Raw genomic sequence first — 25,184 nt, 5'->3', positions numbered from 1 at the left:
AACGGTTGACGATACATCGAATACACATGAAATTGGCAAATTTCAAAATTTTTACAAAATTGTACAGAATTTTTTACAAAATTTCGCGCTTATTAATTTATTTTTATTAGATAAATATAGATTTTTGCACGTATAAAAAATAACACATTTTTACAAAATTTTTACAAAGTTCGCGTCTGTCATAAAAATATCTTTGTCTTTATTCTTGCACATATAAAAAATAACATACAATTTATTATAATTAAACACGAAATTTGCCATTACATTAAATAAACATGACGTTTATTTAATGTATGTATACAAGGCACACGTGTGCGAGCAAGTCTTCTCAGCTGTCCTCTATGGCAACGTCGGACAAATCCGATTGTGAAGAAATCTGCAAATTATTTTCATTTGTGAGATGTAATAAAGATAAAAACGCAACGGGTGCACTCAATGCCTCGACATTGGTCTTTGACAGCAGATTCGGCAGCATTTTGTAAATACTGCTGAATTTCTTGCTCATCGTCGTCCCTTCGGTCTCCTTCACCAGTTTCTCATTCGTGGACTTTAAAGACTTCCACATGGTTTCTTTTAATTGTCGCATATCAATCTTCTTTGCCTTTACGCAGTACGCAATAGACATCTTGTTGGCCAGTTTTGGCGCAGCGACCAGATTTTCACCGGTAAAGCCTTGAGTAGCCAACGCAGCGGCGTCCTCGAAGTTGCAATCGTCCTTATCCCCATCGTCATAATCGTTATTCACATCGAGACAGTATTCTGATGTATCGTTGGGATTGTTGTAATCGAATCTCTCGTTGTCGGATATACCTGTATTGGTCACAGCGTTATCGCGTTTCTTGCTGTTGTTCGCCACTGTCAGAGATTGATGCAGGTACTGCTTGGTCATCTGCGTGACATCGTAATGCACGTCTTCGGGAAGCGTCACGCTCTCGGTGCTCCATTCCGATTTCACAGTCTTTGCTTGTAATCTATTTAATTGGCTCAGTATAAACTTTGCTTTTATTACATCGTGATTCATCTCATCGTACGACAGTACGATCTGCTTTCTCTGTCGAGTCGGAGCTTGCATGCAAGCTTCCATCACTTTACTGTCAGTAGTGGTGGTAGCATTGAAGTGCTTCGCGAAATTCCGAAATTTCCAATGAGAGGGCCCGGCCCAGTGCAAGCTCACGCTCTGTTGTACAAAGGAATACTCAGACGCGAGCGTCTGAGCCGATACCTGCACGTCCACGATATTGTCGTTTCGACGATTTGCCCCTGCCGCCTGCTGGTAACATCCGCCAACGTCGCTGTTGATGTTGCCGTCTTCGTGCTCAATATCGAAATAATTCATTGGTTCGACGTTATTCGTTCCATTGTGCTCTTCTTCTTCTGCCACACTCGCATTCAGATCGAACTGGAACCGATTGCCGTCATCAATGCTGAGTTCGGCTTCCTTGTCCGGCATCTCTTCCGGCTCGTCCTCCACGGACCAGCCAAGAAACTCAAAGTTCGAATACGACATGCAGATCTCCGAATTCGAAGAATCATCAATTATCGGTGTGATATATTTTGTACTAGAATTGCTCCGTGATTCGGCGTTATCCTCGACATCCACGAGCACGTCGTTATACAGATGCTGATAGAAACCAGAATTCGCGTGATTTGGTAGCATCGCTTGGTACAGCATGTCGGTAGTCTGCAAATCTTCTTCGCCTACTTGCATACACATAGGTTTCACGATATCGATATTAACTCTGAGAGCCTCCGCAGTGCTAATGATCCTCTGCTTATTTTTCTTCCTCTTCTTTTTCTGCACATCTACGTTCGCTTCCGTGCCTTCTTCCAAAGTATTTTCTTGCTCCTTTGAATTTTGTTTATCAGCTATTTGATGGTCCAGTCCTCCAACTATTTTAAGTATCTCTGTATGCACACTGTCCACGCGAAATCCATAAATCTTTGTGCTAACATCTAAAGATGTACTTGCCACTTGAAGATTCGACATATTGGCATCCTGTTTCTTTATCATATATGTCATAAAGTCAATCATTTCCAAGCCAAATGCATTCTTGATGCTGATCTTGTTCTCAGTACTCAGTTTTATGCATTGGTTGATACTCTCAGCCATTTGGGGTGCTGGAATATTTGCTAAGAATCCCAAGCCAAGAGAGTGTCTTTTGCTAGAGTGGTTATTGATGGATAACGGCGTCGATGTCGAGCCCATCTCACGTCGACGAGCAATACGTTCCGCCTCATCATCATTTTCAAGAATATTCAAAGAGGAGTTTTGAGCGATAATAGACTTTCTCCGCAATGGCGATGGAGAAGATTCTGATGGCAAACTTTGCACGACAGACTCTATCCTCTTGTGTATCATAGATTTACGGGATTCCATTTTGCCGTGTAAGATTTAAGACTTTAGAATATATATATATATATATATATGTACAAACTATTTTGCTCTATATATTTGTTTTTACATCAACTCTTCAATTACTTCTCTGAAACAAGCAAATATATATATTTTTAAATATACCACGATAATGTCAAATTTTTAATTCATTCAAGAGAGATTCATTCATCACTTATTCTTACATAGGATATTGTACATTTACGATTATAACACAATCTCAGCTACTATTATACAATCATTCAATAACATAAGAATTACAGCGTAATGAGTGGAGTAATGAGTCATTATATAAAATTTTATTACGTATATACTTATATGACTTTGATTTATAAAATGCTATAATTAAAAAGTTCTATGTTTTAGAAACATCAACTTATTACTAATTGTCGAGATTCTAAGATACTTAACATGTTTATTTTTAATAAATACAAAAATATTATTAAATAAATGGCATACAATAGTTATTTTATTTATGAAACAAAAAAATACTTAAAAGACCCGAGTTCTGACAGATAGATTTAGAAATAGATAATGTTAAAGAATGACCGAGATTGCGTGTGATCAAAGAAGCAAGAATGATAAAAATAATAATATTGAAAACATAGGCAGTTTTAATATAAAACAAATGGGTTCATGGGCAAATAGAGGATAACGCATGAATATACAACAAGCTTATTTATATAATAAGAATGGAACATAACAATTTAACTAGATCAGTATATAAGAGACAATAGGTTAAAAACAAAGAGCTAATAAATAATAGCAATTATTATAGGCAATTTAATTTCCGTGAAGAAGACATTAGGAAAGAAAGATATGGAATTCCGTTAGGTCAATATGAGAATGATCTGACACATCGTACAGCTAACAAATAAAGTTAACAGTAGCATACAACATATAAAGAAACAGATAGGATTATGAAAATTCAGATCGGGACTATTATAGAGATAATCAAGTAAAATTAGTAGGAAGAAATGATACAGTACTCCATGAATATTACAACTTTGCATCAATTAGTTTAGCTATTATATAATACTCACCGCTTATATCACTAAAATTCTTTGCTATCTTTTCAAGATCGGTTCTAATCAGCCGTAATAGAGTATAACAACGTTGCAATTCATCATGGGTCTTTTGCAGAACTTCCAGTTTACGCTTACTATCCTGAGAAGGCATCGAACGTTGTATCTTACACCAAATACAATGTACAGTCAAGTAGCACTTAAGTTAGAATACGTGTATCTCAACCGTTTATTAACTTCTAAAAGACAGAAAACCGATGTAAACAGTAAAGATGAACGATAATAACACTGAAATAAACCGCGTCGATCGGTTAATATCCCATTCGAATATTTTGCGGTTAGCGTCAACTCTAGCGTCAGTTTGCGTTCCTAAAAGCAGCATATTTATTTCAACAGTCATGAGTACGAATATCTAAATGCAATGTTCTGAGTTGCGCCAAATGCTGTAATCTTTGGTTTGTTCTTTATAGCTGAACTGACTGCACTAGTTCAGAGTTTATCTTTTTCCCTCCACATTGAAAGGAGAAAGATAAACTCTGAACTAGTGCAGCCAGTTCAGCTATAAAGAACAGACCTCTTATTGGATATTGGCTGCGTTCCGTAAAGCACATATGCGCGCATGTATCTATAGTATACGTAACGTATACTGTAGATACATGCGCGCATATGTGCTTTACGAAACGCAGCCATTACTCATATTCTACCTAAGGCCGAATTCCCACTAAGCGCATCACGCGCGCGTTATCCGCCGCGTTACAAATTAACCAATCAAAACATCCCATTTTATTCGCGCGGCAAATAATGGAATAAAATGGGATGTTTTGATTGATTAATTCGTGACGCGACGGATGACGCCAACGCGTGACGCGCTTAGTGGGAATTCGGTCTAACAGGGCTGCCTTCGGAAACCACATTCTGGTTGACACTCTGAGGGCCTATCCAGACAAACTTGCATAATCGCATAAACATATGCATAAGGAAATTGATTGGTCCATAAGCAAATGAATAAGGAAATGGCCTAATCAATATCCTTATGCATATGTTTATGCGATTATGCAAGTTTGTCTGGATAGGTTTGTTCGCGTCGCAAGCTTCAACACGCTCCAATACGCTCCAATCTATAATGTACGTAACGCAGTACTATAGATTGGAGCATATTAGAGCATGCGACGCGAACAAACCTCTATAGTCTACTTTGTTATATATGGCCGTATGGTGGGGAGCGTTGTTCCCATTGAGCCACTAACCAAACGAAGAAACAGTTCACTTGTCGATACAAAAGAGAAAAAGAACGCGTCGAAACATTTGGGCCTATTTAACATTGTTTCTTACATGCTGCGTACAAAACTCTTATCGTATTCTGTGTGCAAGCACCATAAAAGATACGGCTAGAACGAATCTCTTTTAAATTTTATTTTTCTAGTTTTTACATATATATATATATATTAATTTATTTATTCATAAGATATATATAAATAGAAAACAACTATGTGAGTACTAAATTCTATATTAAATGAAAGAAAATATTTAAAACTTTTTATATACGTAAAATAAAAAATGTACCAATAATATTACTGTTATAATAAATTATTTGTATTAAATTGAAGCTGCTTAGAAAGGAATATTGATTTTTAATTCTCGAGCATAGCTGTAGTTTGTTCGATTGCTTCCTCCGTTTCCTCGGAACAAGGTTGAATAGATAAAATATTGTACAAAGCACGTGGAAAGGCAGATGTCGGTCCAAGAATGTGCAAGCAAACATTACACTTTTCTAACAAATATAACCACTTCAATTCACCGCGGTTTTCTACTGTCATTGCCTGCAATAATTACAAAAGTAACTATTATCTAATCTATCATATTTATTGTATTTAAATCGATATTTTAATATTAATATTTATTTAGTAAATGTAACAACTTATCAATTCTATATAATTATTTTAGGTGTTAAATTTTTAATTATTATTTTTATTATTTTTGCTTTGGAAAATGAATTGATAAAAAATTAAAAATCTTTTAAATCTTATATGAGTATAGCTCAAAACAATAATTCGACATTAATTTAAATAGATCACCTGAAACTCTTCAACTGTACAACCCAAAACTCGCTCTGCAACGTCACCGATCAAGCGACACCCAATAAGATATCCAGTGTCGTCCTTCAAATTAACTTTTATGTTAAACTTTGTAGTATTCAATGGCGTCCGGATTCCGTTGCCCGCAGGGCAACTCAAGTTCATACAAGAATCTTGCACATCCGTAACGACTTTTTTACATAAAGCGCTGAAGATGAAAATAAATGTGATAGTATTGTCTTTGGCGTTAGATGATAAATATGTTGTGAATGAAAAAAGAATTTACCACTTTATAGATATCACATCTTGAAGTGAGCCGTCCAAATTCATTTCAGTCACTGAAACTTTCACGATCGCCGCGAATTGCAATCTCTCACCCTCTACGGTTACCTTCTTCTGCAGCTTCTCCGTGATTTGTTGTACTGTCATCACAGTCGTGATTGTGTCCGCTGTTGATAAAATAAAAATTACGCTAAAATTTTCCGTAAAATACAAAAAGTGACAGATTCAATTTTTTTCTTTCATTATCAAATATCATATTTCCAGATAATAAATAAATAAATAAATATATATATGTATATATATTGCGGTTCTTACGATTTGGTACGGCAAATGGATCACTGCATATGGAATCAGGATCATAACGCTGCACTGCATTTCTAATCTCTGCAGCTTGAGGTATGTTTGGGCACTCCATGATCAGCGTTTGTCTTGCTGCGTATAATAAAAACAAAATTGTAAATATGATAAGTTTTTTTCGCTGCTTGACGCATTTATGAAATAATTCGTCAAAGTTGAATTTTCAACGCACAAATACTTAGCGCCATTTTTTTCTTATATTCATCATACGCGATACGAGCGTCGATCAAGAACAATACTGTTCGTTTTGGTTCCCAAAACGCGGATCTCTCGACCCAGTCTTTTTCCCACAGTATTAATGACACCGCATTGTCCGTCGATCCATCTGTGACTTCGAAACTGCGACACAGTAAAGCTCGTCCATCCCGGGTCATTATATTGCGCGTATCGGCAATCTGCAATACATTTTATAGATAAATGTATACAAATTAATATGTTCGAAAAACGTGAAAACGTGATAATTTGATCGAAAGAGCAATATTTCAATACTAATTTTATTTTTATTTAAAAAATTTCAAATTTTAGTCATAATTGTTTACTAATTAATCATAATCTATTCAATAACCTATTCATTTTCTATTTTTGCAAGAAACAGAACAATTGAATCTATTATTGATTGCAACTTACAAATGTAACGACGACTAAAAGGTCGACAAAATGATCGCACAAAGCCTCGATATTGTCTAGAATGGCTTTCAAGCTTTTCACGGACGTCACGCTTTTGACAGGTTGCATCAATAAGTTTTTGTATTGTTCATGAGTGGGCGCGTCGTGCTTCTGTATGAGAGCTATACCCTCATTTACGATTAAAGTAAAAGGACTAGAAGTAGATGGTATAAATTGTTCATTTCTGTCGTTAGGCTGGCGTTTCACAATTTTCGGGCTTATTACTTCCACTGTAAAGCAGACAGTGTTATCACATAAATCATCTTCATTTTTTAAATATTTTTTCCATTTTGTTCGTAAAATTACATAATAAAGGATATAAATTACTTGTTGAATTATTAATTTCTGTTGTAATTTATGTGTTAAAATAATTAATATTATTATATTAATATGTATAATTTAATATTAATTCCCAAATTATATATATATATATATATATATATATATATATATATATATATATATATATATATATAGTATATAAGCCACCAATTATACTTAATCATTATTAGTAATACAAATTATAAAAATAATACATTGATTTGTTTGTAACTTGTGTCACAAGTCACTTGTTCTTAAAATATGCACACACCTACTGATCCAATATTAAATGTAGACGATAGTTTTTTCACAAATTCCGTATTACCCCATACAGTCACATTAATAAAATCCTTCTCGGAATCCCGCAAAATGAATGACCACACGCTGCGTTCGCCCTTGTTAACTGCAACGATCGACAAGTTGAGAAAAACAAAACCCTACTTCTTTCTTTATTTTATGTAGATATCGTTAAAAACTTATCAAAATAACTTTACGTAAACCAAATGTTTCTACATTCATAAATAGTAGAGTGATTGTGCGGTTTAAGTATCTATGATTTAAAAATCTTTTCGAAAAAAATATACTTTAAACTGACTTGTTCTTGTAATATTAATCAATTATTAATTGTATTAAATAAAAGTGCGATAAGGTTAAAAAAAAACAACGAATACATACATTTCGTTTGAGTGGCGTCAAACGTTCTTACATTCGTGGTACTAATAATTACGCCAATTATGAAAGTGTTTTGCATTCTCTCCTGTAGCGATTGTATTTCCTGTCTGTACAGAAAGGACATGTTTCGCATTAACAATGCGCCGTCAGATCAGCGAGCTTCAGTAAGCCCAAGTAAGCCAAGAAATAATTCGACAATTCGTAACAATGGTTCTTAATGTAATTCTAATTACCAGTTTTTAATTTTGCAATGCTACCAATTTCAGCGATTAAAAATCGTAGTATTTCGTGCTTTATCGCATCGCTGCGATGATGATGAAAATAAGTTTTGCTGGCCAATGAGCGCGACTTTTGTTGACGATCGTCGCGTTTTTGAAAAGCAGCCCAAATCGCTCGGTGTTTTCGTAAGCAAGTTGGCAGTTCTGACAGCGATGACATTCAATGCACTCCTAATTGTCGCGTTTTCCGTGCTTTTGGCGAACGTTGCGAGGGATAGGGGGGTAAAATCTATTGAGTGCAGTTTATGAGTCAGGACGCCTGAAAAATTCCGCGAGAAGAAAACAATCGGACAACGTCGTCATGGCCGATAACGAGCAGAAAGCGTTGCAACTGGTGGCTGAGGCCGAGAGAAAACTGTCGTCGTCGAAGGGCTTTTTCGGCGCACTGTTCGGGTAAGCTGATCGATTTATCACTTGAACTCGCCCAATCGAGAATGATTTACGAAATCACGCTTCTCTTGATCCTGCGTCACCAAATCGCGTCGATTCCATCGCATATCGTGAGAAATTTGATGCTTCAATGATCATTCGCTCGTATTATAATTTTAGTTTCTGTCGTGTGATGTAGCGTGAATCGCTTTTAATTATGTGTATACCATGTATAGAAATGTGACAATATGCCACATTTGTAGTTCGATACGCATAATTGGAATTATCTGCATAAAATTGCAGTATTTTGTAGAAAATTCCGACTACTCACGTAATATAATTATACATCTTGATTGATTTTGCACAGACTGTGACTAATATTGTATGTTATCAGAGGATGATAAATTCTGCGTTTCATTAATATCGTTATCTCAGTTAGATTAGCAAATTAATAATTAACTTTGCAGAAGCTCATCGAAAGTCGAAGAGGCGGTAGAATGTTATCAACGAGCGGCGAACATGTTCAAGATGGCAAAGAAGTGGAGTTCAGCGGGCAAGGCGTTTTACGATGCGGCAGATTTACACGCAAAGGCGGGTAGTCGTCATGACGCAGCTAATAATTATGTAGATGCTGCCAATTGCTTCAAAAAATCCGATACAAATGGTATAACAATGATCTATGAAAATAATTTTAATTAAAATGTTGAATGCATTCTACGACTATAATGAAATAATAGAATAAACCTAATGTGTTTCTTGTTTTTATCTTTACAGAGGCAATCAGTTGCTTGTTAAAAGCTATCGAGATTTATACTGACATGGGTCGTTTTACAATGGCAGCAAAGCATCACCAAAGTATAGCTGAGATCTATGAAAGTGAAGCAGTCGATTTAGAACGTGCGGTGCATCATTATGAGCAAGCTGCGGATTATTTCCGTGGTGAGGAAAGTAATTCTTCGGCGAACAAGTGTCTACTGAAAGTTGCACAATATGCTGCACAACTTGAGAATTATGATAAAGCCATTCAAATCTATGAGCAGGTAAGAATTTAAGTTATTTATAATGAATTATGAAAAGATTTGGCAATACTCATGAAATTGATGATGTAAACTTGGTCACTTTTAATTCAGTTGTTTGGACTTTATTTATTTTATACAGGTTGCATCCGCATCATTAGAAAGTTCTTTACTAAAATACAGTGCTAAGGAATACTTTTTTCGCGCTGCATTATGCCACTTGTGTGTGGATTCATTAAATGCCCAACACGCGATTGAGCGTTATCAGGAACAGTATCCGGCTTTCCAAGATTCTAGAGAATTTAAACTGATAAAGGTACGTTTTTGTAGTTTAATTTCTTGCTTAATTCTGCAGTATTATTTGATTATTTGTTATACATCTGTAGACGCTGATAGAACACTTGGAGGATCAGAACCTTGAAGGTTACACAGAAGCGGTGAAGGAATATGATTCAATTTCAAGATTGGATCAATGGTATACAACAGTATTATTACGTATAAAAAAGCAAATTAACGATAATCCGGATTTACGCTGATCAGTTGTTCTTTATCTGTGTTATTTTCCGGCAACGATATTATTTCAACTTCACATATATTCGATTTTGGGTCGCTCCCTGCACGGAAGCTATAAAATAATTTCATTTATATATACCCAGATATAATTGCTCATGTATACATTACTCCCTCGTGTTCGCGCTAATTCTCATTATTTATTTGTACATCATTTTAAATCGTTAAGTGTCCACGAAATTGTGGAGAATCATAGTCTGTAAGAATGTAAAAACGATTGTTAATTATTTTGAACATCGTAATCCTTATAGTTATGCTTGCATCGCTGAAATTTAAAGCCTTATTGACAGATATATTGGGGAGTATTATATCGAATGTTATTGTTTTTGTTGTAAAATAATAGCCTAAGATATACATTCTTATTTCTATTATCTTATATACTTTATTTATATATTTTATTTTCCTTCAAACTAATACTGTCTATAAATTAAGTGTACTCTTGCCGAGAAATTATAAAAAAAAAGAAAATAGTAAATAGGGAACATCGCAAAGTGCATTTATAGTTGGAATAATCCATGATGATTGAGTATAGATTTGGATATAAATTTTTCTACATTCTTTCTATGTTATATCGCTTATTTTTATCATTTTTTTACAGTACATCAATTGTAATTCATGCAAGGTACAACCATACCTCTGCGACACGCCATAATCTAAAAATCATTTGACTTTATTTGATTTTATCTAATTTTATTTGGTATTAATATTAATGTAATATGAAACTTTCAAATATATTATTATCATAGTTGCGAGATACACTACAGATTTATAATTTAGCGAAATACTCGAAATTGTTTTAACGATGATCGCATATAGAGTCTTGGCATTTTATATGAGAGTGTCGTACAGTGATACGATAAACATTTCAAGGATATACAATAAAATTCTGCTGTTAATTAGGAGTAGAACGAACTATTTGCATGCACGTGAATAATGAAACATGCACTAGCGTAAGTATATGTATACTTATTGAGAAAAAGGGACACACAGATAATAAAAACTTCGAACTCCACACATAGTGTACATTGTTTTCTGAAAGAAGCGAGATGGAAGCTAAACGGTATATGAAATCTTTGTATAGTTCTAATATAAAAACCTATGTAATAAGCAATGTTTTAATTACAATGTTTCATAATGTATCCATTACACACATTGTTATATTGCCGACGGTAATCTACTTTGTATAGTTTATGGTCACTAACTCATTTTACATTCGAAATTTACATATTTCACCTAACGTCGTGTATCGTTTACACAGGGTTTAACGATGTCAATGTAATTGCTTCATCGCGTGCAATTTATGCAATTTGTGTAGAACAAGCATGCTTGTAAATAACAGGTCAATGACCATTATGTGCATCGACGTTTACCTCGTTATATCCTGTATAATCAATAATCATACGCTTCCATACATATCTTATATTCCTTAAAAAGGCACTACTGATTATTTAAAGTCTCATGCTATTAGAATAACAATGAATTAATTCAATCTACAAATGTATGAAATATCTTTCTTTATATATATATATATATATATATATGTGTTTTTTTTTTTTTTTTTTTTTTTCCAAATACAACACGTACACATTCATTATTACACACAACAAATCATCAACATGGAATTTATTAACGTCACTCACATTATGTATTTTAATATACTATAAAATATTTGTCTTTTCTGTTTCGCATTTACACATTTGTATATTTGCATATATTAATTTTTGTGATCTATTAATTCTACAATTATACAAAAGGTGTTGTTGCGACACACAGAGTATGCATTCAATTTGCATATTATATATACAAATATAGTTACAAGAAATCTGTGCATTCTTTATGTAAAAATTTATTTGCTTGTATATATTTTTAACTCTCTTGTTTGTATGTAATTATATTACAGATAAATAAGTATTAAGAAGTTAAGTTTTAATTATAATATTTAAATAGATAGAACCACTCCTAACACTAGTATTTATTATGTATTTCACTGAGAAATAAAAATAAATATATATACCGATTAAATCTGTCGTAATAAATATACGTCTAAAGAATTATGTAGAAATTTATTTTAAAAAATATATATTATATATATACACACACATCTATGCAAAAATTATTTATATAATCTCTATAAATGTTAAAATAACCAAATTTAATATCTAAACATGCTAAAATAATCAAATGTGTATTATTTCGAACATAAATAGTAGCTATTTTCATATAAATATGTTATAAATGTAATTTAGTTTTTTATTTAGACAAATTTTTATTTTTAAAAAATTTAATATATAAATATAATGTCCATGAATTATTTTATTATTAATACTCACTTCTTATTGTGCAAATATGTAACATGAGAGTAAATAATAAAAATTAAGCATGATGGACACACTGCTTTGTTAAGAAAAAGAATTGATTTTAATTGGTAGTTGCTCTTAAATCAACCAATCAGATTGGATTACTTAAAAACAATTGATCAGATGGTACGTATCTGTTATTATTATGGACCTATCCAGACAAACTTGCATAATCGCGTAAACATATGCATAAGGAAATTGATTGGTCAATTTCCTTATGCATTTGCTTATGGATCAATTACTTTCCTTATGTATATGTTTATGCGACTATGCAAGTTTGTCTGGATAGGCCTTAAAGCCTGCATCAGACTATGCAACTTGTTACAGCAAGCAATCTAGTAAATTACTAAAAATGCGGTGTGCTATATGGTGCATTTTTAGTAATTTACTAGATCGCTTGTAAATTGCTGCAATAAGTTACATCAGGGCTCGGAATTATTTCATCTTTTCGGCCGATTCTTATGGTATACGTCTCCTTTCCTCTCCTTACCGCGCGTGCGGCAGCCACCAGCGCTGCCGAGCGTTAGGAGCGGCGCTATTCGATAAATGTTAGGTTCTTCTCCCTTGATCATTAATGCTCAGTTCCACCAACGTGGATTAACTTTAATCTCGGTTCAACTTATTCTTCATCTTTTTCTAGTTCTAAAAATTAGAAAAAGGTAAAGAGTAAGTTGAATCGGGATTAAAGTTAATCTACGTTGGTGGAACTGGACATAAAAGTTAAAAAAATTTATTAAAAATATTTTTTTTATTTTTAAATTTATTATGTGAAAATATTTTAATAGATTTCCACGTCACCCATGAGGTACTATTGCTATTGAGGAAAAAAATTTTTTTAATAAATTTTTTTAACATTAATCGGATAGCGCCGCTCCTAACGATCGGCGGCGCTAACCCTAGCGGCCCGCTAGCGGCTGCCGCGCGCGCGGTAGAGAAAGGAAAGAAAGCGTATACCACGAGAATCGGCCGAAAAAATGAAATAATTCTGAGCTTTGAGTTACATAGGCCGGTATTCATAGTCCGTTCTTATATTCAAAATCGTCTTAAGTACAAACTTATATTCGCTCTCTTTGTCAGACACAATCTATGTGTGACGAAGAGAGCGAATATAAGTCCGTGCTTAAGACGATTTTGAATATAAGAACGGACTATGAATACCGCCCATAGTCTGATGCTGGCTTAAGGCCGGAGCACAGACTTTTATATAAGCCATAATGCATAAGGGAATCAACCGATCAGAGATCCGCAGAATAAGAAGTGGGGATGAAAATAAAGAACTCTGATTGGTTGTTTTCCTTATGCGTTATGGTTTATATAAAAGCTGTGCTTCGGCCTTTAACCTTCACAGATGTCGCTTGTTAATAACCTAAAATTTAAAGATTTAAATGCGAGGGAAATATCAGTTAGTGAGATGTCAGTTATCTGTGGAAGCGAAGAAGGCAGTTATTTTTTTCGAGAAGTCTAAGGAAGTTATACTTGTGATACTTGTCTGTGAGAAGTTTTGAAACAACTTTTTCTTAACATTTTCTAACACATTTTAAGACTGCATTGATATTTTTATATTTACTAAAGGTAAATAAATAATATTATGAGAAAATTCTCAGTGAACCTTGGATGATAATGAGTGCTAACAAATTGTGGAAAATTAATTTTATTTATTATAAATTTGCATATTATATATACAGGCTTAAATAATTAAAAATCAAATTAAGTGAAGCGAAAGGAGCCAATACCGGTTTTTCGTGCGAAAAGAACGTTTCAGGCCTTTCTCAATGTCAAATGTTTGTTTTGTAATATCGATACATGTTCTTTTCACACGAAGAACCGGCGTTGGCTTCTTCACGTTTTAATTTAATTTTATTCAAACTTTAATTTTTTATGTAAATTTGCGAAATAAATGACAAGCAAAACGAATTTATTAATTTTGTTATTATAAGTGACTTATTTATTATTATTATTATTTATACAAAATCTTTCTTTTTATAAATTTATAATATACACACAATGTCAGTACACTATAGGAATAATTTTGTTAACATATTATATCCAATAGTATAGATATTTTCTATAATAATCGATTCAAGATAAGTACATGTTTTTGATTCGTATCACGTTTTTTTCAGCAACATTAATATTGTGTAATATACTATTTGATGATGACCAATGGGCAGGATTTCAAAATGCCATCAACTTTGTCTGAGTACACAGAAGCTATTCAAGAAACAATGAATGAAATGGTGGACCATATTAATAACAGAGGCAAAAAGTACGTGAATATATTGTGCACTAAATGTCACAACTATATATGACCAGCATTAAATAAGAAACATTGTATAATTGTTCACAAATTAATATTAAGTATTATTTCATTCGTATATTGTCAAATTTGCAGTTTATCTAAGATTTTAAGGATATAAGATTCGAAACATATTATGCTTTATGAAGTTCAAGCGTTCTAAAATGATTTAATTCATATTATTAAATAGTCATCAATGGAGCTTAGATGACTTCGAAATCGGAGCGCCTCTAGGAAGAGGAAAATTTGGCCGTGTATATTTAGCTAGGGAGAAAACTACCCACTATATGGTTGCCTTAAAGACATTATATAAAGTTGAATTAGTGAAAGGACGTGTGGAGAAGCAAGTAATGCGAGAAATTGAAATACAAACACATTTGAAGTATGTGCATCATATATATACAAATTATGCCCAACATCTCTTTCAAATTCAAATGTCCACCTATTTACATTTTTTTTATAGGCATCCACATATTCTTCAATTATTGACATACTTTCACGATAAGAAGAGAATTTATTTAGTATTAGAGTTTGCTGCAAAAGGTGAATTGTACAAAGAATTAAAACGTCAGCCAAATGAGAGATTTAGCGAACACTTGTATGTATTTATAATCTTGTTTCCATTATTGTATGTATTTCACACACTACTCACACTTTGATTACTTTGCCAGATCTGCTAAATATACTTACCAAGTAGCCGACGCTTTGGAATATTGTCACAAGAATGATGTCATCCACAGAGACATAAAACCTGAGAATTTATTACTTACATATGATGGAGATATAAAGCTTGCAGATTTTGGCTGGTCTGTGCACGCGCCATCTTCTAAGTAAGCACAAAATCCATGCTTTTGTTAATTTAGTAAGGCTAGTATTTTGTATGAAAAAACTAAATATTAAAATTAATTTTTTTCAGACGGAACACACTTTGTGGAACTTTAGATTATCTACCACCAGAAATGGTGCTGGGACAAACTTATGACATTTATGTCGATCATTGGTGCTTAGGGATACTCTGTTACGAGTTTCTCACGGGTCAACCACCGTTTCTGAGTAACTCCACGCAAGAAACATACACGAAAATAAAATCTTTAAATATACAATGGCCCGAACACATTAAGCCTGGAGCCAAAGATCTTATATCCAAGGTGACAATTGTATTTCATATTTTTATATTAAAATGCGTGTAAAAAAAAAAATACTTAATTTATAAAATTGTTCTCTGCAGTTAATAAAAAAAAAGAGCACGGAACGGATCTCCATGATGGAAGTTAAAAAACATCCCTGGATTTTGGAGCACAAAGATTCGCCTAAAAAACCAAAAGCTTAAACTTATTCCTTTTAATTGCTTGATTGGAATGTTGTTTCTCTTGATTGTACGATAGGATAGCTTTTACGTTTGACGATTTTATTAGATATAGTTCTATAGTTAAATACAAATTTATATCGAAAATACGAACTGCATTAGGGCCATTTCAAGTTGATGCCCGTAACATCCAATGCGATGATATCCACATCAACGTTAAGAAAATCGGACAAACTCGGCTTGGTCCTGCCAAAATCACCGTGCACAAATTCCTTCACGTATGTACCCGCTTGCGTCTTGACATCGAGAACGAAAAACACGTCGACACTTTCGGCGGCGGTATGCAACTTCTTTAGTTCATGCGGTTTCGCCCAGCGCGCACGCATCTCGTAAATAACACGCGTTCGCGGGCTCAATGGCCGTCTGTGCAACACTCTCACTGGTGTTCTCTGTACGATTTTGATGTTTTTCAATTTATTGAGATTTTCTAGTTGCGGCAAACTGCCGTTTACGCCTTCACAAACGCATAATGCTCGATAAAACTTGGTTTTAGCGTTCTCACCTTCTTTGAGTTTCTTCAAATCGAGCCTGAAAATATACATTCAATGTATGTACATTCAATTAATTTCCTTAATTCTGAATGTTTTTAATACTAATTATTTATTCAACAATTTTATGCGTAAATAAATTAATTATAAATTCTAATTTGTTAATTCTTCTGACTGTCCTTCGAAAACATACCTCGAAAGAACTTTTAAACCTGATGTTATTTGTACTTGTTTAGTTGATTGATTGATGCTAGCAGCTAAGTGCGTCAAAAGATCGCTCGTGATATTCGTCATGCGTGGATTCAGCAATTCAACTGCGAATGGTCGGCCGCTGTATACATTTCTGACATCGACGTCTTCTCGTCCCGATGATAAGAATTTTATTGCTGTACAAATATAAAAATTTCACTGAATGTTAAAATAGACGCGTACATGTAATGAAATATGTATGTAGAGCGAATAAACACAGTAAAATGTACATTCCGCTTTCACAGTTTCTGCAATAGAATTGCATAGCAAATCCTGCACTGATGTTTCCACTTTTTTTTCGCCATTTATGAACCATGGGGTCTGACTGAGTTCTCTCGAGAATTTGTTATAACGTCCTGAAAATTTTTAAGTATAAGAAATCTTGTGTCGCTGTAATAATGTAAATGCTTGTAAATAATTACTCGAGTCAATCAAGTTGCATCATTACCTCCTATAAAAATACTGCTATGAGAACATAGAACGTCATTCACGTGAACAAATGTTTTCGATATGATTTGTGAGATTTTAAAATAGTCTATAAATTGTTCATCTGTTATCTCACTTAGCAAAGTTTCTAAATTTTTTCTACTAAATATATTATCATTGCATTTTCTTTTTGTTTGCTTATTGCTTCCTTTGTGTTTGTTTATTCTGAAAATTTCAATGTGCTTATCACAGAGAGAGAGAGAGAGAGAGAGAGAGAGAAATTTTCTCTTATTTAAGAAATATTTTTTTAATTATGATTAACAATTATACTGATTTTGTTTCAAGCAATATAAATTTTTAAGAAATACATACAGTTCTTGAAATATTATCTCATCATCACCATATGATAAAAATATCTCAATGAGAAAAGGTGACGGTGTTGACAAATCTGCATGTTTTTCCATGGCTTGTTCAAGTTTTGAAATCATAAACGATTTCCAAGTATCTTTGACATTTTGTAGTTTTGTTCTAAGAGCACTTGTAATAGATTCATGTGTACCCGTCTCTTTGGACACATAAGCATACAGTATGTGTTCTCGAAGTTTAATTGACACAGGAACAGTCAGTGCACAAATAAAAGTTGCACAGTCGTAATCTTTTTTCTTTACTTCTTCTACTACCTACAATTGGAGAACATTAGACTAATAACTTTTATTGCATTAGATCTGAAGAATGCAAGATTAAATAAAACACGTATAGAAATATATATGTATTATTAATATTTCACATACTTTTGTAATTACGTTTTCCTGTGTTTTATCCTGAAGGATTCCTAAACATGCAATGCAAGGTGTTTTGGAAGAATCATCTTTATCATCGATGTAATTCATCTATAATAAATGTATAAAAATGTATAAAAATGTATAAAAACTACAAATCTTTATTAAGTAATACAAAATAAAATTACTTTTTCACAATTCATATAACTAAAACACTAAAGCTTTTGCAAAACATGTTTATTTTAAATCTAAATGATCTAAATGACATTACCTATGATTATACATAATGACAATATATATTCATATTATATGTTTAATTAAAATATTCTTATTAAAATTATTATTAACGTAGATATTAATGTTATCTTTTTTATTTATTTTTTTTTTTTTTATTTTGGACAATAAACTTACTCGTGCCGCAAATTCCAGGGGATTGCTATAACAGTCTGACATACGATATCCAATAAAACGCAAGCAACATCTCAAGCAGCAACCTTGTGATTTTAAAAAGTTGAAGATCTTCTTCTCTTCCTCCATCGAAATAGTATTCATTGCGGTATCAAAATCACTTGTTTTTCAAGTTATGATTGATGATTAAATTTAAAACACTATTTTCCAAAGCCGTATAACCTCAACACTTAACTTGTGTTACTCTATATACTCACTGTACTCATCACGATTTCAAAGCCCGAGTGCCTGTAAAATGATAACAGATTCATTACATTCAGAAAACAATTGTTGTGCAAGCATTGAGTGACAGATGTGTTACGGCGCTTTTGGAAAGTCGCTAATATCGAATAATCAACAATATGCAAATACAAGCGCAGGTTTAAATATGGCGTGCTCTCAGTTATGCCGGTTATGCCTGCTCCCCCTCCAACTGACGTTACAACTCTATGGTACATAAAAAACGCTACGTCCTTGCCATTATTTCTTCTCCATGTACTTGACCATAATTGAAATGTATATTTCTATACTTAACAATTAGATTTATCTTCCTGAAGTGAAAATTACTGTTTTTGATGTAATTAATAGTGCAAAAGAAAAAATTGAGATTGCAAAATAACTGATTAAGAATATAGGTAATAAGACTTTTTAAAAAATAATTGCAATAAATTATAATATAGCTAAAAATTTAATTGTTATATTACAAAATATTATAATTGCATCTTTATTTCATAATTTTGCATTTAATAGATTGATATTGCCAAATAAAAAAAGTTCAAAAATACTATTAAAATGGAAAAAATAAAATTTTGAAGAAAAAAAAAAATTAAAAAAAAAAAGAATATTGCACAAATTCCTAGACCGTAAATATTTGGCAGTTTCAAACATAATCATAATAGAAATAATTCATTAAATTAACTTTTACTATCAAAACAATAGAAAAAATAACATTCCTGTTAATCATAAATGTGCTCATACATGGCATATACTGTATAGAGCATTTTGATAAAACTTTCAGAATAATCTCACAATTTATTGTCCAAATTAGCTGTAAGTGTTTCATTCTCGTTTAAGACGCTTGTACATACGATAAAGATTCTCATTTAGTTTATCCACCTGTCGATATTAAAATTATATAAATTGCAAAAGCAATAGAGATAAAACTTTCTTGATCCAAATTTAAAGAAAAATTGTCCTTTCGCTATGCACTCAATGTTTTACACAAATATGTGTATGAGTTTCTAAACAAACGCACACACATTAGGAATATTTAGAAATAGTTTGAAGTATTCCTTTGACATACCTTCGGTTTTTTTTTATTCAGCTTTAGGTTCAACATCGGATCTAAACAAATATCAAAAAGGGTCCTTGAACATCGTGCCAAACGGCATATTTCCCAAGTATCCAGCATAGATGCAATTTCAATTTGTAATTCTAATGGCAGGCCCAGAAAACTAGGATTACTCAAATTTAAAGTTGATAATATGTTTGAACGTATAGGTGTACACAATTGATCTTTAAATCTGAAAAATTTATTTTGTTAGACAAATCACACGTTTCTTGTATAAGTTCGATAAAATAAATAAAATTATAAATTTTTTTATACCTATGCGATATATCCTTAAGATTCATATATCGTAAACATGAATTACTTGTGTGTGGGTTTACATACTTTAAGGTATCTACAATCATACTATACATCTGTTGCTCTCCTATGCGTGAACACAAATTGACTACCAATTTATCTTCCAAATTAAACACAATTAAATCTGATTGAGTATTCTGCAAGTTGTTCAATACAAGATTTATTTTATACCGTATATTTTTTTCTGATGTCTTCCAATCTGCAGGTATATGAACCATTCTTGTATTTTGCTCCCTGTAAATAACATGTGTATTAACAAAAGCCAAATGCTGATATATATACTATATTTTAATACTATAGTTCCTTACCACATTGAACTGTTAGTAACAGACGCAACACGAAACCCAGATTCTGCTAATAAAACAAGCAGCAGAGCAACGAGATAATCTTGAGTTGTAGCATCATCTCGTTTATCTAACTGTTCTAAGATTGCTGTCAATGATAACGCCAGTCTAGAAAATGAGCTGTCTTCTGCCAATATTGGTTCAGATATATCAACTATCCTTCCCACAGTACATAACATCTCCATTTTTTACAGGTGTAAATGGATTCAACATGTAATATTTCTTTTCAATATATGTTCGGTATTTTCCTCTGCTATAATAGAAATTATTTTAAAAAAAAGTAAATTAAGAATTAATTAATTCAACATTCTAAATTTATGAGAGCTTATTAGAGCTAATAAGCTGGACTAGTTGTTAGTGCCAAACATATTTTATATTAGTACCAATATAATCACAGTCGTTTCTTTTTCTTTTGTATAAAAGGACTACTGAACTAAAGAATTGAACATCGTGCGTTTGTTTCTACAGATTAATTGCCAACTATGTTGTATGTACTCCAATGTGGGCAATTTCTGTGCTAAACGCGTTAATTTATTGTAAGAATTTAACTGAGACTGATCTAGATGAACAGAGGTCGTCTGTGATCACATCAGTTACAAATATATAAAACTTTCGATATGAATAACAAGTTTGACACATTAGCCTTAATAAATTTTTAAATGTTATATATTTAAAAATATATAAAGGTAAGAATAAACATTAAATAATTTTTAATAAAAACAACTTACCGCACAGCAGTATTTTGAATCTATCGTATCAAAAAACATTCGTGAATTCAAAGAATGAGAATCAAGAGTGCAAACTCCCTCTTGTAAATGTAAAAACCTCAGTTTTGACGTCGTATGTAGAAATAATCCTCGAAGAATACAAAAATTTACATATCTAAGAATGATATGTAAAAAAAAGTAACAAATGTAAAAAGCATGCTATTGGACATCGGAATGTCACGCATGTAGTAAAAATTACAAGAATAAACGAATTTACTAGAGTATCCATGACATTATTGGTCAATAATCTAGTGAATTATACGTCAAAATGCCTTCTTACTTGATGTGTTTTGGAACGCATCGACAGGTCGACCAACTTTATGAAATAACCATAAGATGAGCATACGTAACGTCTGATATAACGCCTATAAATACAAGATTGTCGCATTTCTAGATCAGAGAAGCTGCTACTCTTATGTTTTAGCCGCATTTTTTAACATCTTTTCCTAATTTTCTTGTTTTCCTTTTCTTTTACAATGAATCAGTACACACGCGAGGAGAGGAGCGTTTTTCGAGTTGCCACGGAAAGCGTTTTAACCTAACTTCATCTGTGTCTATCTTCGAAGGAATCTCAAGTAAGTATCCTTGTCGCGCACCGTAAACACGCAGTAGTGGCAGGATAGGCTACCGTTTGTTACTCTGTAAACTTTTATATTTGGTTTCATCCTGTTGCTCGTATGTATTATCGTGCGCTCTTTTTCTCTTGACTCTTTGTACTTTTTATGATTCCGCAAGAGTTACACGTGGAAGCGTATGAGCAGCACAACGTGTACACGTGTGAAGTCCGGGTACCGTTACGTGCAGTCTATTAAATGTATTTTTTAATGTCGTGTATTAAACAATCACTCAGTTGGTAATTTGCTTTCTATTCTGATTAGTTGTAAAGCTCTGAAAATTGCAAAGAATGTATTATTGAACACGCAATTTTTCCATTCAAACCATATATAACAAAAGATCTATGATATGAAATCCAGGATTGTTTTGTTAGCTTTTTGAAGCTTGTAAAAAGAATTTGTCTCTGTGTGTGTGTCTCTCTCTCTCTCTCTCTCTCGTCAGCAGTTTATTATTAATTTTAGCTTTGATTTTACTTCAACCATAATTAAATAACGATATTATTTCCAGGATTGTACACAAAACATGATGTCCAACGGTGTTCAAAGCCCAGCTAAGGAAATTGAGGACAGCTCTATAGCTAATGATGTCCATAACACAGTCTCCACAACATCGTCAGCCTTGAATTCTCCGCTTATGAAACTGTCTTCATACTTTCTGGCAGTTCGGCCATGGTCATTGAGCGCATCGCTGATGCCGACGCTACTCGGATCGGCGCTTGCGTATCGACTGACAGGCCTGGCAAGCTTCAGCTGGATATCTCTGATCCTTACCGTATTTACAGTACTTTGTGTACATGGCGCTGGTAACGTAGTAAATACCTATTTTGACTATGTGAAGGGCGTCGACAGTCGGAAAAGCGACGACAGAATATTAGTAGATCACTTATTGTCTAAAGACGAACTGGTCTCATTGGGGGCTTTTCTATACGCGGCAGGCTGCTTAGGATTTGCTGTGCTGACATTGGTCTCTCCTGCAAAGGTGGAGCATCTAGGTTTTGTATATTTCGGAGGCTTATCCTCTTCTTTTCTATATACAGGCGGTATAGGGTTGAAATATATCGCTTTGGGGGATGTACTTATCTTAGTTATATTTGGTCCGATCTCGGTTCTATTCGCGTTCATGGCGCAAACCGGTCACGTTGAATTAGGAACGATTTATTATGCGATACCGCTCGCGTTAAACACTGAGGCTATTTTGCATAGCAACAACACGAGAGATATGGAGAGCGACAAGAGAGCAGGGATCATAACACTGGCGATCTTGATAGGTCACACCGCGTCTCATGTTTTGTATGCTTTTTTACTCTTTACACCATACATAATTCTTGTAGTACTGGCATTGAGATATTCCGCATGGTTCTTACTGCCACTGATCACTCTGCCGGCCGCCTTTGAAATAGAGAAAGAATTCCGTAATCCGCATAAAATTCAAAATGTGCCTAAACGAACAGCCACATTAAATATGCTTCTAGGTATTTTGTACGTTATCGCTTGTCTGTTTGTGCATAGAGGCTCGCTTCCCTATCCGTAAATTATTGATAAAGCTTCCACTCAGGATTTGCTTTCAGCAAATCATTAATCCTGAATCACTCCTGCCGATGTACTGATGCTTCTTTTGGTAAAATTTCAGATTCGCGATTAAAAGTACAATTTTTTGTACAAGCTCAAGGAAGGAATTTGAAAAATATTTGATTTTAATTTTATTTCTTTAATCACAGTTAATTCAGATTTATTCATGATTATCTTTCTCATTCGAAGGGGTGATGTAGGGTTGATATTCGTTCATGAAGTCGAAATTCGATGTATTCAGAACTGTCAGTTGAAAAATTTTGTATTTTTATCCGAGCCTCTAGAACCGTGCAAACTATGCGATTACTTTCAAATTATATTTGGTATAAGAAATAAAATTAAAATTATTTATTTAAAATGCTTATGTTATCGCATTTATCTCAATTACAAATGAATTTATGTAGTTTCGAATATGTTTCGAATATATTTGTCACCAAATCTGATCTCTGTGACTGTGTCTTGAATATTATTTCTTATCACATTATCGTCACACTGTTTTATAACATAATAAATACAAAATGGCGATTATGACGGCTTTAAAAATGAAGAAATATAGCCGCCGGTATTGCGCTTAAATCCCTAAACTAGTTAAATTTTTTATAAAGATTTAAAATTAAATTTCTAAAATAAATACAATTGGCATACATTTCATTTAGTGTATTATATCCAATAAATATGTTTGATTTTTTGTTATGCGAATTAAGTATGCATAGTTATCTTGTGGCTATTTAAATACATTTACGTACTATTTATATTATAACTTATATGCATAATAATTTATACATTTATAGAACGACACCACATGAGCATCAAAATGTCATGTAATTATCTGACGCAGCACGTATGTGTGTGTTTTATACTGTGTTAATTTTTTCAAGTAGTGTAAAATTTTTTTTATGACAACATATTATATCCAACTTATAATTTTATGTTTATTAAATAAATTAAGCTCTTTCTTTCTGCAACAGACCTATGCATTGATGGTATAGCATATCTTACGGTTCTTACGGTTGTGTAATATTTATTTTCTAAATAGAAACTCGAATTAGAGGAATAAATCAAAAATATAGCGAAACCAAATGAAGATATATAGTTCACCTTCTACCTGAATCTATCCCAATTAACTTCATTATGACAAAATATAAATAAATATAAATATCTACAAGTAGTGAAGTGAAAAGTTTCACGAACCAGAAAAGTCATGAAATCAATTTAATCATTAAAAATTTTATATGATTATATACAGGGCCGGATGTACGATTTTGTGGCCCCTAAGCTATGATCTTAAGGAGGCCCCCTCTTATTAACAAAAGATACATTTTTTTAAATCTTTTCTATACTAAAGAGGCCTCCTTATAATGTGAGGCCCCTAAGCTGTAGCTTATCTAGCTTATGTGTAGATCCGGCACTGATTATATATGTAAAAATTATATCAAGTTCTCTTATGAAGAAGCAAATATGTTGTAATTTGTATTATATTCTGTATATAATGTCACTAAACTTTGTATTATAGCATCATTTGACTTTAGTTTATTGACAAATACATAATCTTGTTATAAATGAAATAATATCCCATATTAAATATCTTTCTTTGCTGGGGCGCGCGCGTGTGTGTGCGCGCGCTCCACACACACACACACACACACTAATATATAAAATATTTCATGTGCTGTGTGCGCCAAAATCATCATATCCAAAATGTACAATTTAAATCGAAGAAAGATATATAAATATAGGGAAAGCAATATTTATGCATGTGACTAATTTATAATAAATAATTTTCTTAATATATTTGATCGTATTAATTTTTTTCA

At 32.9% G+C, this 25,184-nt stretch overlaps 7 protein-coding genes across 13 annotated transcripts; 3 read left to right on the top strand and 4 right to left on the bottom strand.

The window, feature by feature from the left end:
- Positions 1-177: 177 nt before the first annotated feature.
- On the bottom strand, positions 178-3,823 carry barr (barren). The gene is made up of 2 exons (XM_012379440.2): positions 3,436-3,823; positions 178-2,483 (listed from the first exon to the last, which is right to left on the bottom strand). The coding sequence occupies exon 2, from the start codon at positions 2,375-2,377 to the stop codon at positions 329-331; it is 2,049 nt and encodes a 682-aa protein (XP_012234863.1). The 5' UTR covers positions 2,378-2,483; positions 3,436-3,823; the 3' UTR covers positions 178-328.
- A 1,205-nt stretch (positions 3,824-5,028) lies between these two features.
- On the bottom strand, positions 5,029-8,154 carry hdm (hold'em). Of its 2 annotated transcripts, XM_012379424.2 has the most exons (9): positions 8,024-8,154; positions 7,794-7,897; positions 7,390-7,521; positions 6,759-7,027; positions 6,304-6,526; positions 6,090-6,206; positions 5,779-5,941; positions 5,493-5,700; positions 5,029-5,237 (listed from the first exon to the last, which is right to left on the bottom strand). In XM_012379424.2, exons 2-9 carry the CDS (start codon positions 7,867-7,869, stop codon positions 5,049-5,051), a joined length of 1,377 nt encoding a protein of 458 aa, XP_012234847.1. In that variant the 5' UTR covers positions 7,870-7,897; positions 8,024-8,154; the 3' UTR covers positions 5,029-5,048. The 2 variants fall into 2 exon arrangements, with proteins under 2 accessions (XP_012234847.1, XP_012234846.1); XM_012379423.2 differs by lacking the exon at positions 8,024-8,154 and having other exon boundaries at positions 7,794-8,014.
- A 64-nt stretch (positions 8,155-8,218) lies between these two features.
- alphaSnap (Alpha-soluble NSF attachment protein) lies at positions 8,219-11,590 on the top strand. The gene is made up of 5 exons (XM_012379425.2): positions 8,219-8,461; positions 8,905-9,101; positions 9,212-9,477; positions 9,596-9,769; positions 9,840-11,590. Exons 1-5 carry the CDS (start codon positions 8,370-8,372, stop codon positions 9,987-9,989), a joined length of 879 nt encoding a protein of 292 aa, XP_012234848.1. The 5' UTR covers positions 8,219-8,369; the 3' UTR covers positions 9,990-11,590.
- Positions 11,591-13,749: 2,159 nt separating this feature from the next.
- On the top strand, positions 13,750-17,008 carry aurB (aurora B). The gene is made up of 7 exons (XM_012379411.2): positions 13,750-13,952; positions 14,504-14,646; positions 14,867-15,058; positions 15,140-15,274; positions 15,348-15,506; positions 15,593-15,824; positions 15,905-17,008. Exons 2-7 carry the CDS (start codon positions 14,534-14,536, stop codon positions 16,004-16,006), a joined length of 933 nt encoding a protein of 310 aa, XP_012234834.1. The 5' UTR covers positions 13,750-13,952; positions 14,504-14,533; the 3' UTR covers positions 16,007-17,008.
- On the bottom strand, positions 16,064-18,536 carry Pus10 (Pseudouridine synthase 10). 2 transcript variants are annotated; one of them, XM_067350042.1, is made up of 7 exons: positions 18,396-18,536; positions 17,997-18,095; positions 17,578-17,885; positions 17,228-17,430; positions 16,998-17,135; positions 16,724-16,916; positions 16,064-16,570 (listed from the first exon to the last, which is right to left on the bottom strand). In XM_067350042.1, the coding sequence occupies exons 1-7, from the start codon at positions 18,534-18,536 to the stop codon at positions 16,141-16,143; spliced, it is 1,512 nt and encodes a 503-aa protein (XP_067206143.1). In that variant the 3' UTR covers positions 16,064-16,140. The 2 variants fall into 2 exon arrangements, with proteins under 2 accessions (XP_067206143.1, XP_012234833.1); XM_012379410.2 differs by having other exon boundaries at positions 17,010-17,135.
- ntc (nutcracker) lies at positions 18,433-21,415 on the bottom strand. Of its 3 annotated transcripts, none has more exons than XM_012379414.2 (5): positions 21,149-21,415; positions 20,385-20,670; positions 20,038-20,310; positions 19,735-19,954; positions 18,433-19,547 (listed from the first exon to the last, which is right to left on the bottom strand). In XM_012379414.2, the coding sequence occupies exons 2-5, from the start codon at positions 20,603-20,605 to the stop codon at positions 19,491-19,493; spliced, it is 771 nt and encodes a 256-aa protein (XP_012234837.1). In that variant the 5' UTR covers positions 20,606-20,670; positions 21,149-21,415; the 3' UTR covers positions 18,433-19,490. The 3 variants fall into 3 exon arrangements, with proteins under 3 accessions (XP_012234837.1, XP_012234836.1, XP_067206164.1); XM_012379413.2 differs by having other exon boundaries at positions 20,385-20,673; positions 21,149-21,413; XM_067350063.1 differs by having other exon boundaries at positions 18,433-18,680; positions 20,385-20,673; positions 21,149-21,411.
- Positions 21,416-21,501: 86 nt separating this feature from the next.
- Positions 21,502-25,161, top strand: heix (UbiA prenyltransferase domain-containing heix). 3 transcript variants are annotated; one of them, XM_012379393.2, is made up of 2 exons: positions 21,502-21,762; positions 22,310-25,161. In XM_012379393.2, exon 2 carries the CDS (start codon positions 22,325-22,327, stop codon positions 23,330-23,332), a length of 1,008 nt encoding a protein of 335 aa, XP_012234816.1. In that variant the 5' UTR covers positions 21,502-21,762; positions 22,310-22,324; the 3' UTR covers positions 23,333-25,161. The 3 variants fall into 3 exon arrangements, with proteins under 3 accessions (XP_012234816.1, XP_012234817.1, XP_012234818.1); XM_012379394.2 differs by lacking the exon at positions 21,502-21,762 and adding an exon at positions 21,765-21,862; XM_012379395.2 differs by lacking the exon at positions 21,502-21,762 and adding an exon at positions 21,902-22,040.
- Positions 25,162-25,184: the final 23 nt, after the last annotated feature.

The sequence above is a fragment of the Linepithema humile genome, chromosome 2 (genome assembly GCF_040581485.1).
Source record: "Linepithema humile isolate Giens D197 chromosome 2, Lhum_UNIL_v1.0, whole genome shotgun sequence".
NCBI lineage: Eukaryota > Metazoa > Arthropoda > Insecta > Hymenoptera > Formicidae > Linepithema > Linepithema humile.
The sequence above is the reverse complement of the archived record's forward strand: the minus strand, read 5'-3'. Positions and strand labels throughout refer to the sequence as shown.

Coding starts and splice junctions, on each gene's coding strand:
- barr (XM_012379440.2), bottom strand. CDS start 2,377: ATGGAATCCCGTAAATCTATGATACACAAGAGGATAGAGTCTGTCGTG.
- hdm (XM_012379423.2), bottom strand. CDS start 7,923: ATGCGAAACATGTCCTTTCTGTACAGACAGGAAATACAATCGCTACAG. Junction 6,527..6,758: donor TTTTAGTCGTCGTTACATTT/GTAAGTTGCAAT, acceptor AATGTATTGCAG/ATTGCCGATACGCGCAATAT. Junction 5,238..5,492: donor GTACAGTTGAAGAGTTTCAG/GTGATCTATTTA, acceptor TAATTATTGCAG/GCAATGACAGTAGAAAACCG.
- alphaSnap (XM_012379425.2), top strand. CDS start 8,370: ATGGCCGATAACGAGCAGAAAGCGTTGCAACTGGTGGCTGAGGCCGAG. Junction 8,462..8,904: donor TTTTTCGGCGCACTGTTCGG/GTAAGCTGATCG, acceptor TTAACTTTGCAG/AAGCTCATCGAAAGTCGAAG. Junction 9,770..9,839: donor GAGAATTTAAACTGATAAAG/GTACGTTTTTGT, acceptor ATACATCTGTAG/ACGCTGATAGAACACTTGGA.
- aurB (XM_012379411.2), top strand. CDS start 14,534: ATGATGACCAATGGGCAGGATTTCAAAATGCCATCAACTTTGTCTGAG. Junction 14,647..14,866: donor ATTAATAACAGAGGCAAAAA/GTACGTGAATAT, acceptor ATTATTAAATAG/TCATCAATGGAGCTTAGATG. Junction 15,507..15,592: donor GTGCACGCGCCATCTTCTAA/GTAAGCACAAAA, acceptor AATTTTTTTCAG/ACGGAACACACTTTGTGGAA.
- Pus10 (XM_067350042.1), bottom strand. CDS start 18,536: ATGAATACTATTTCGATGGAGGAAGAGAAGAAGATCTTCAACTTTTTA. Junction 18,096..18,395: donor CCCTGGAATTTGCGGCACGA/GTAAGTTTATTG, acceptor CATTTATTATAG/ATGAATTACATCGATGATAA. Junction 16,917..16,997: donor AGCGGAATGTACATTTTACT/GTGTTTATTCGC, acceptor ATATTTGTACAG/CAATAAAATTCTTATCATCG.
- ntc (XM_012379414.2), bottom strand. CDS start 20,605: ATGGAGATGTTATGTACTGTGGGAAGGATAGTTGATATATCTGAACCA. Junction 20,311..20,384: donor GTTACTAACAGTTCAATGTG/GTAAGGAACTAT, acceptor TGTTATTTACAG/GGAGCAAAATACAAGAATGG. Junction 19,955..20,037: donor CTTAAGGATATATCGCATAG/GTATAAAAAAAT, acceptor TAAATTTTTCAG/ATTTAAAGATCAATTGTGTA.
- heix (XM_012379393.2), top strand. CDS start 22,325: ATGATGTCCAACGGTGTTCAAAGCCCAGCTAAGGAAATTGAGGACAGC.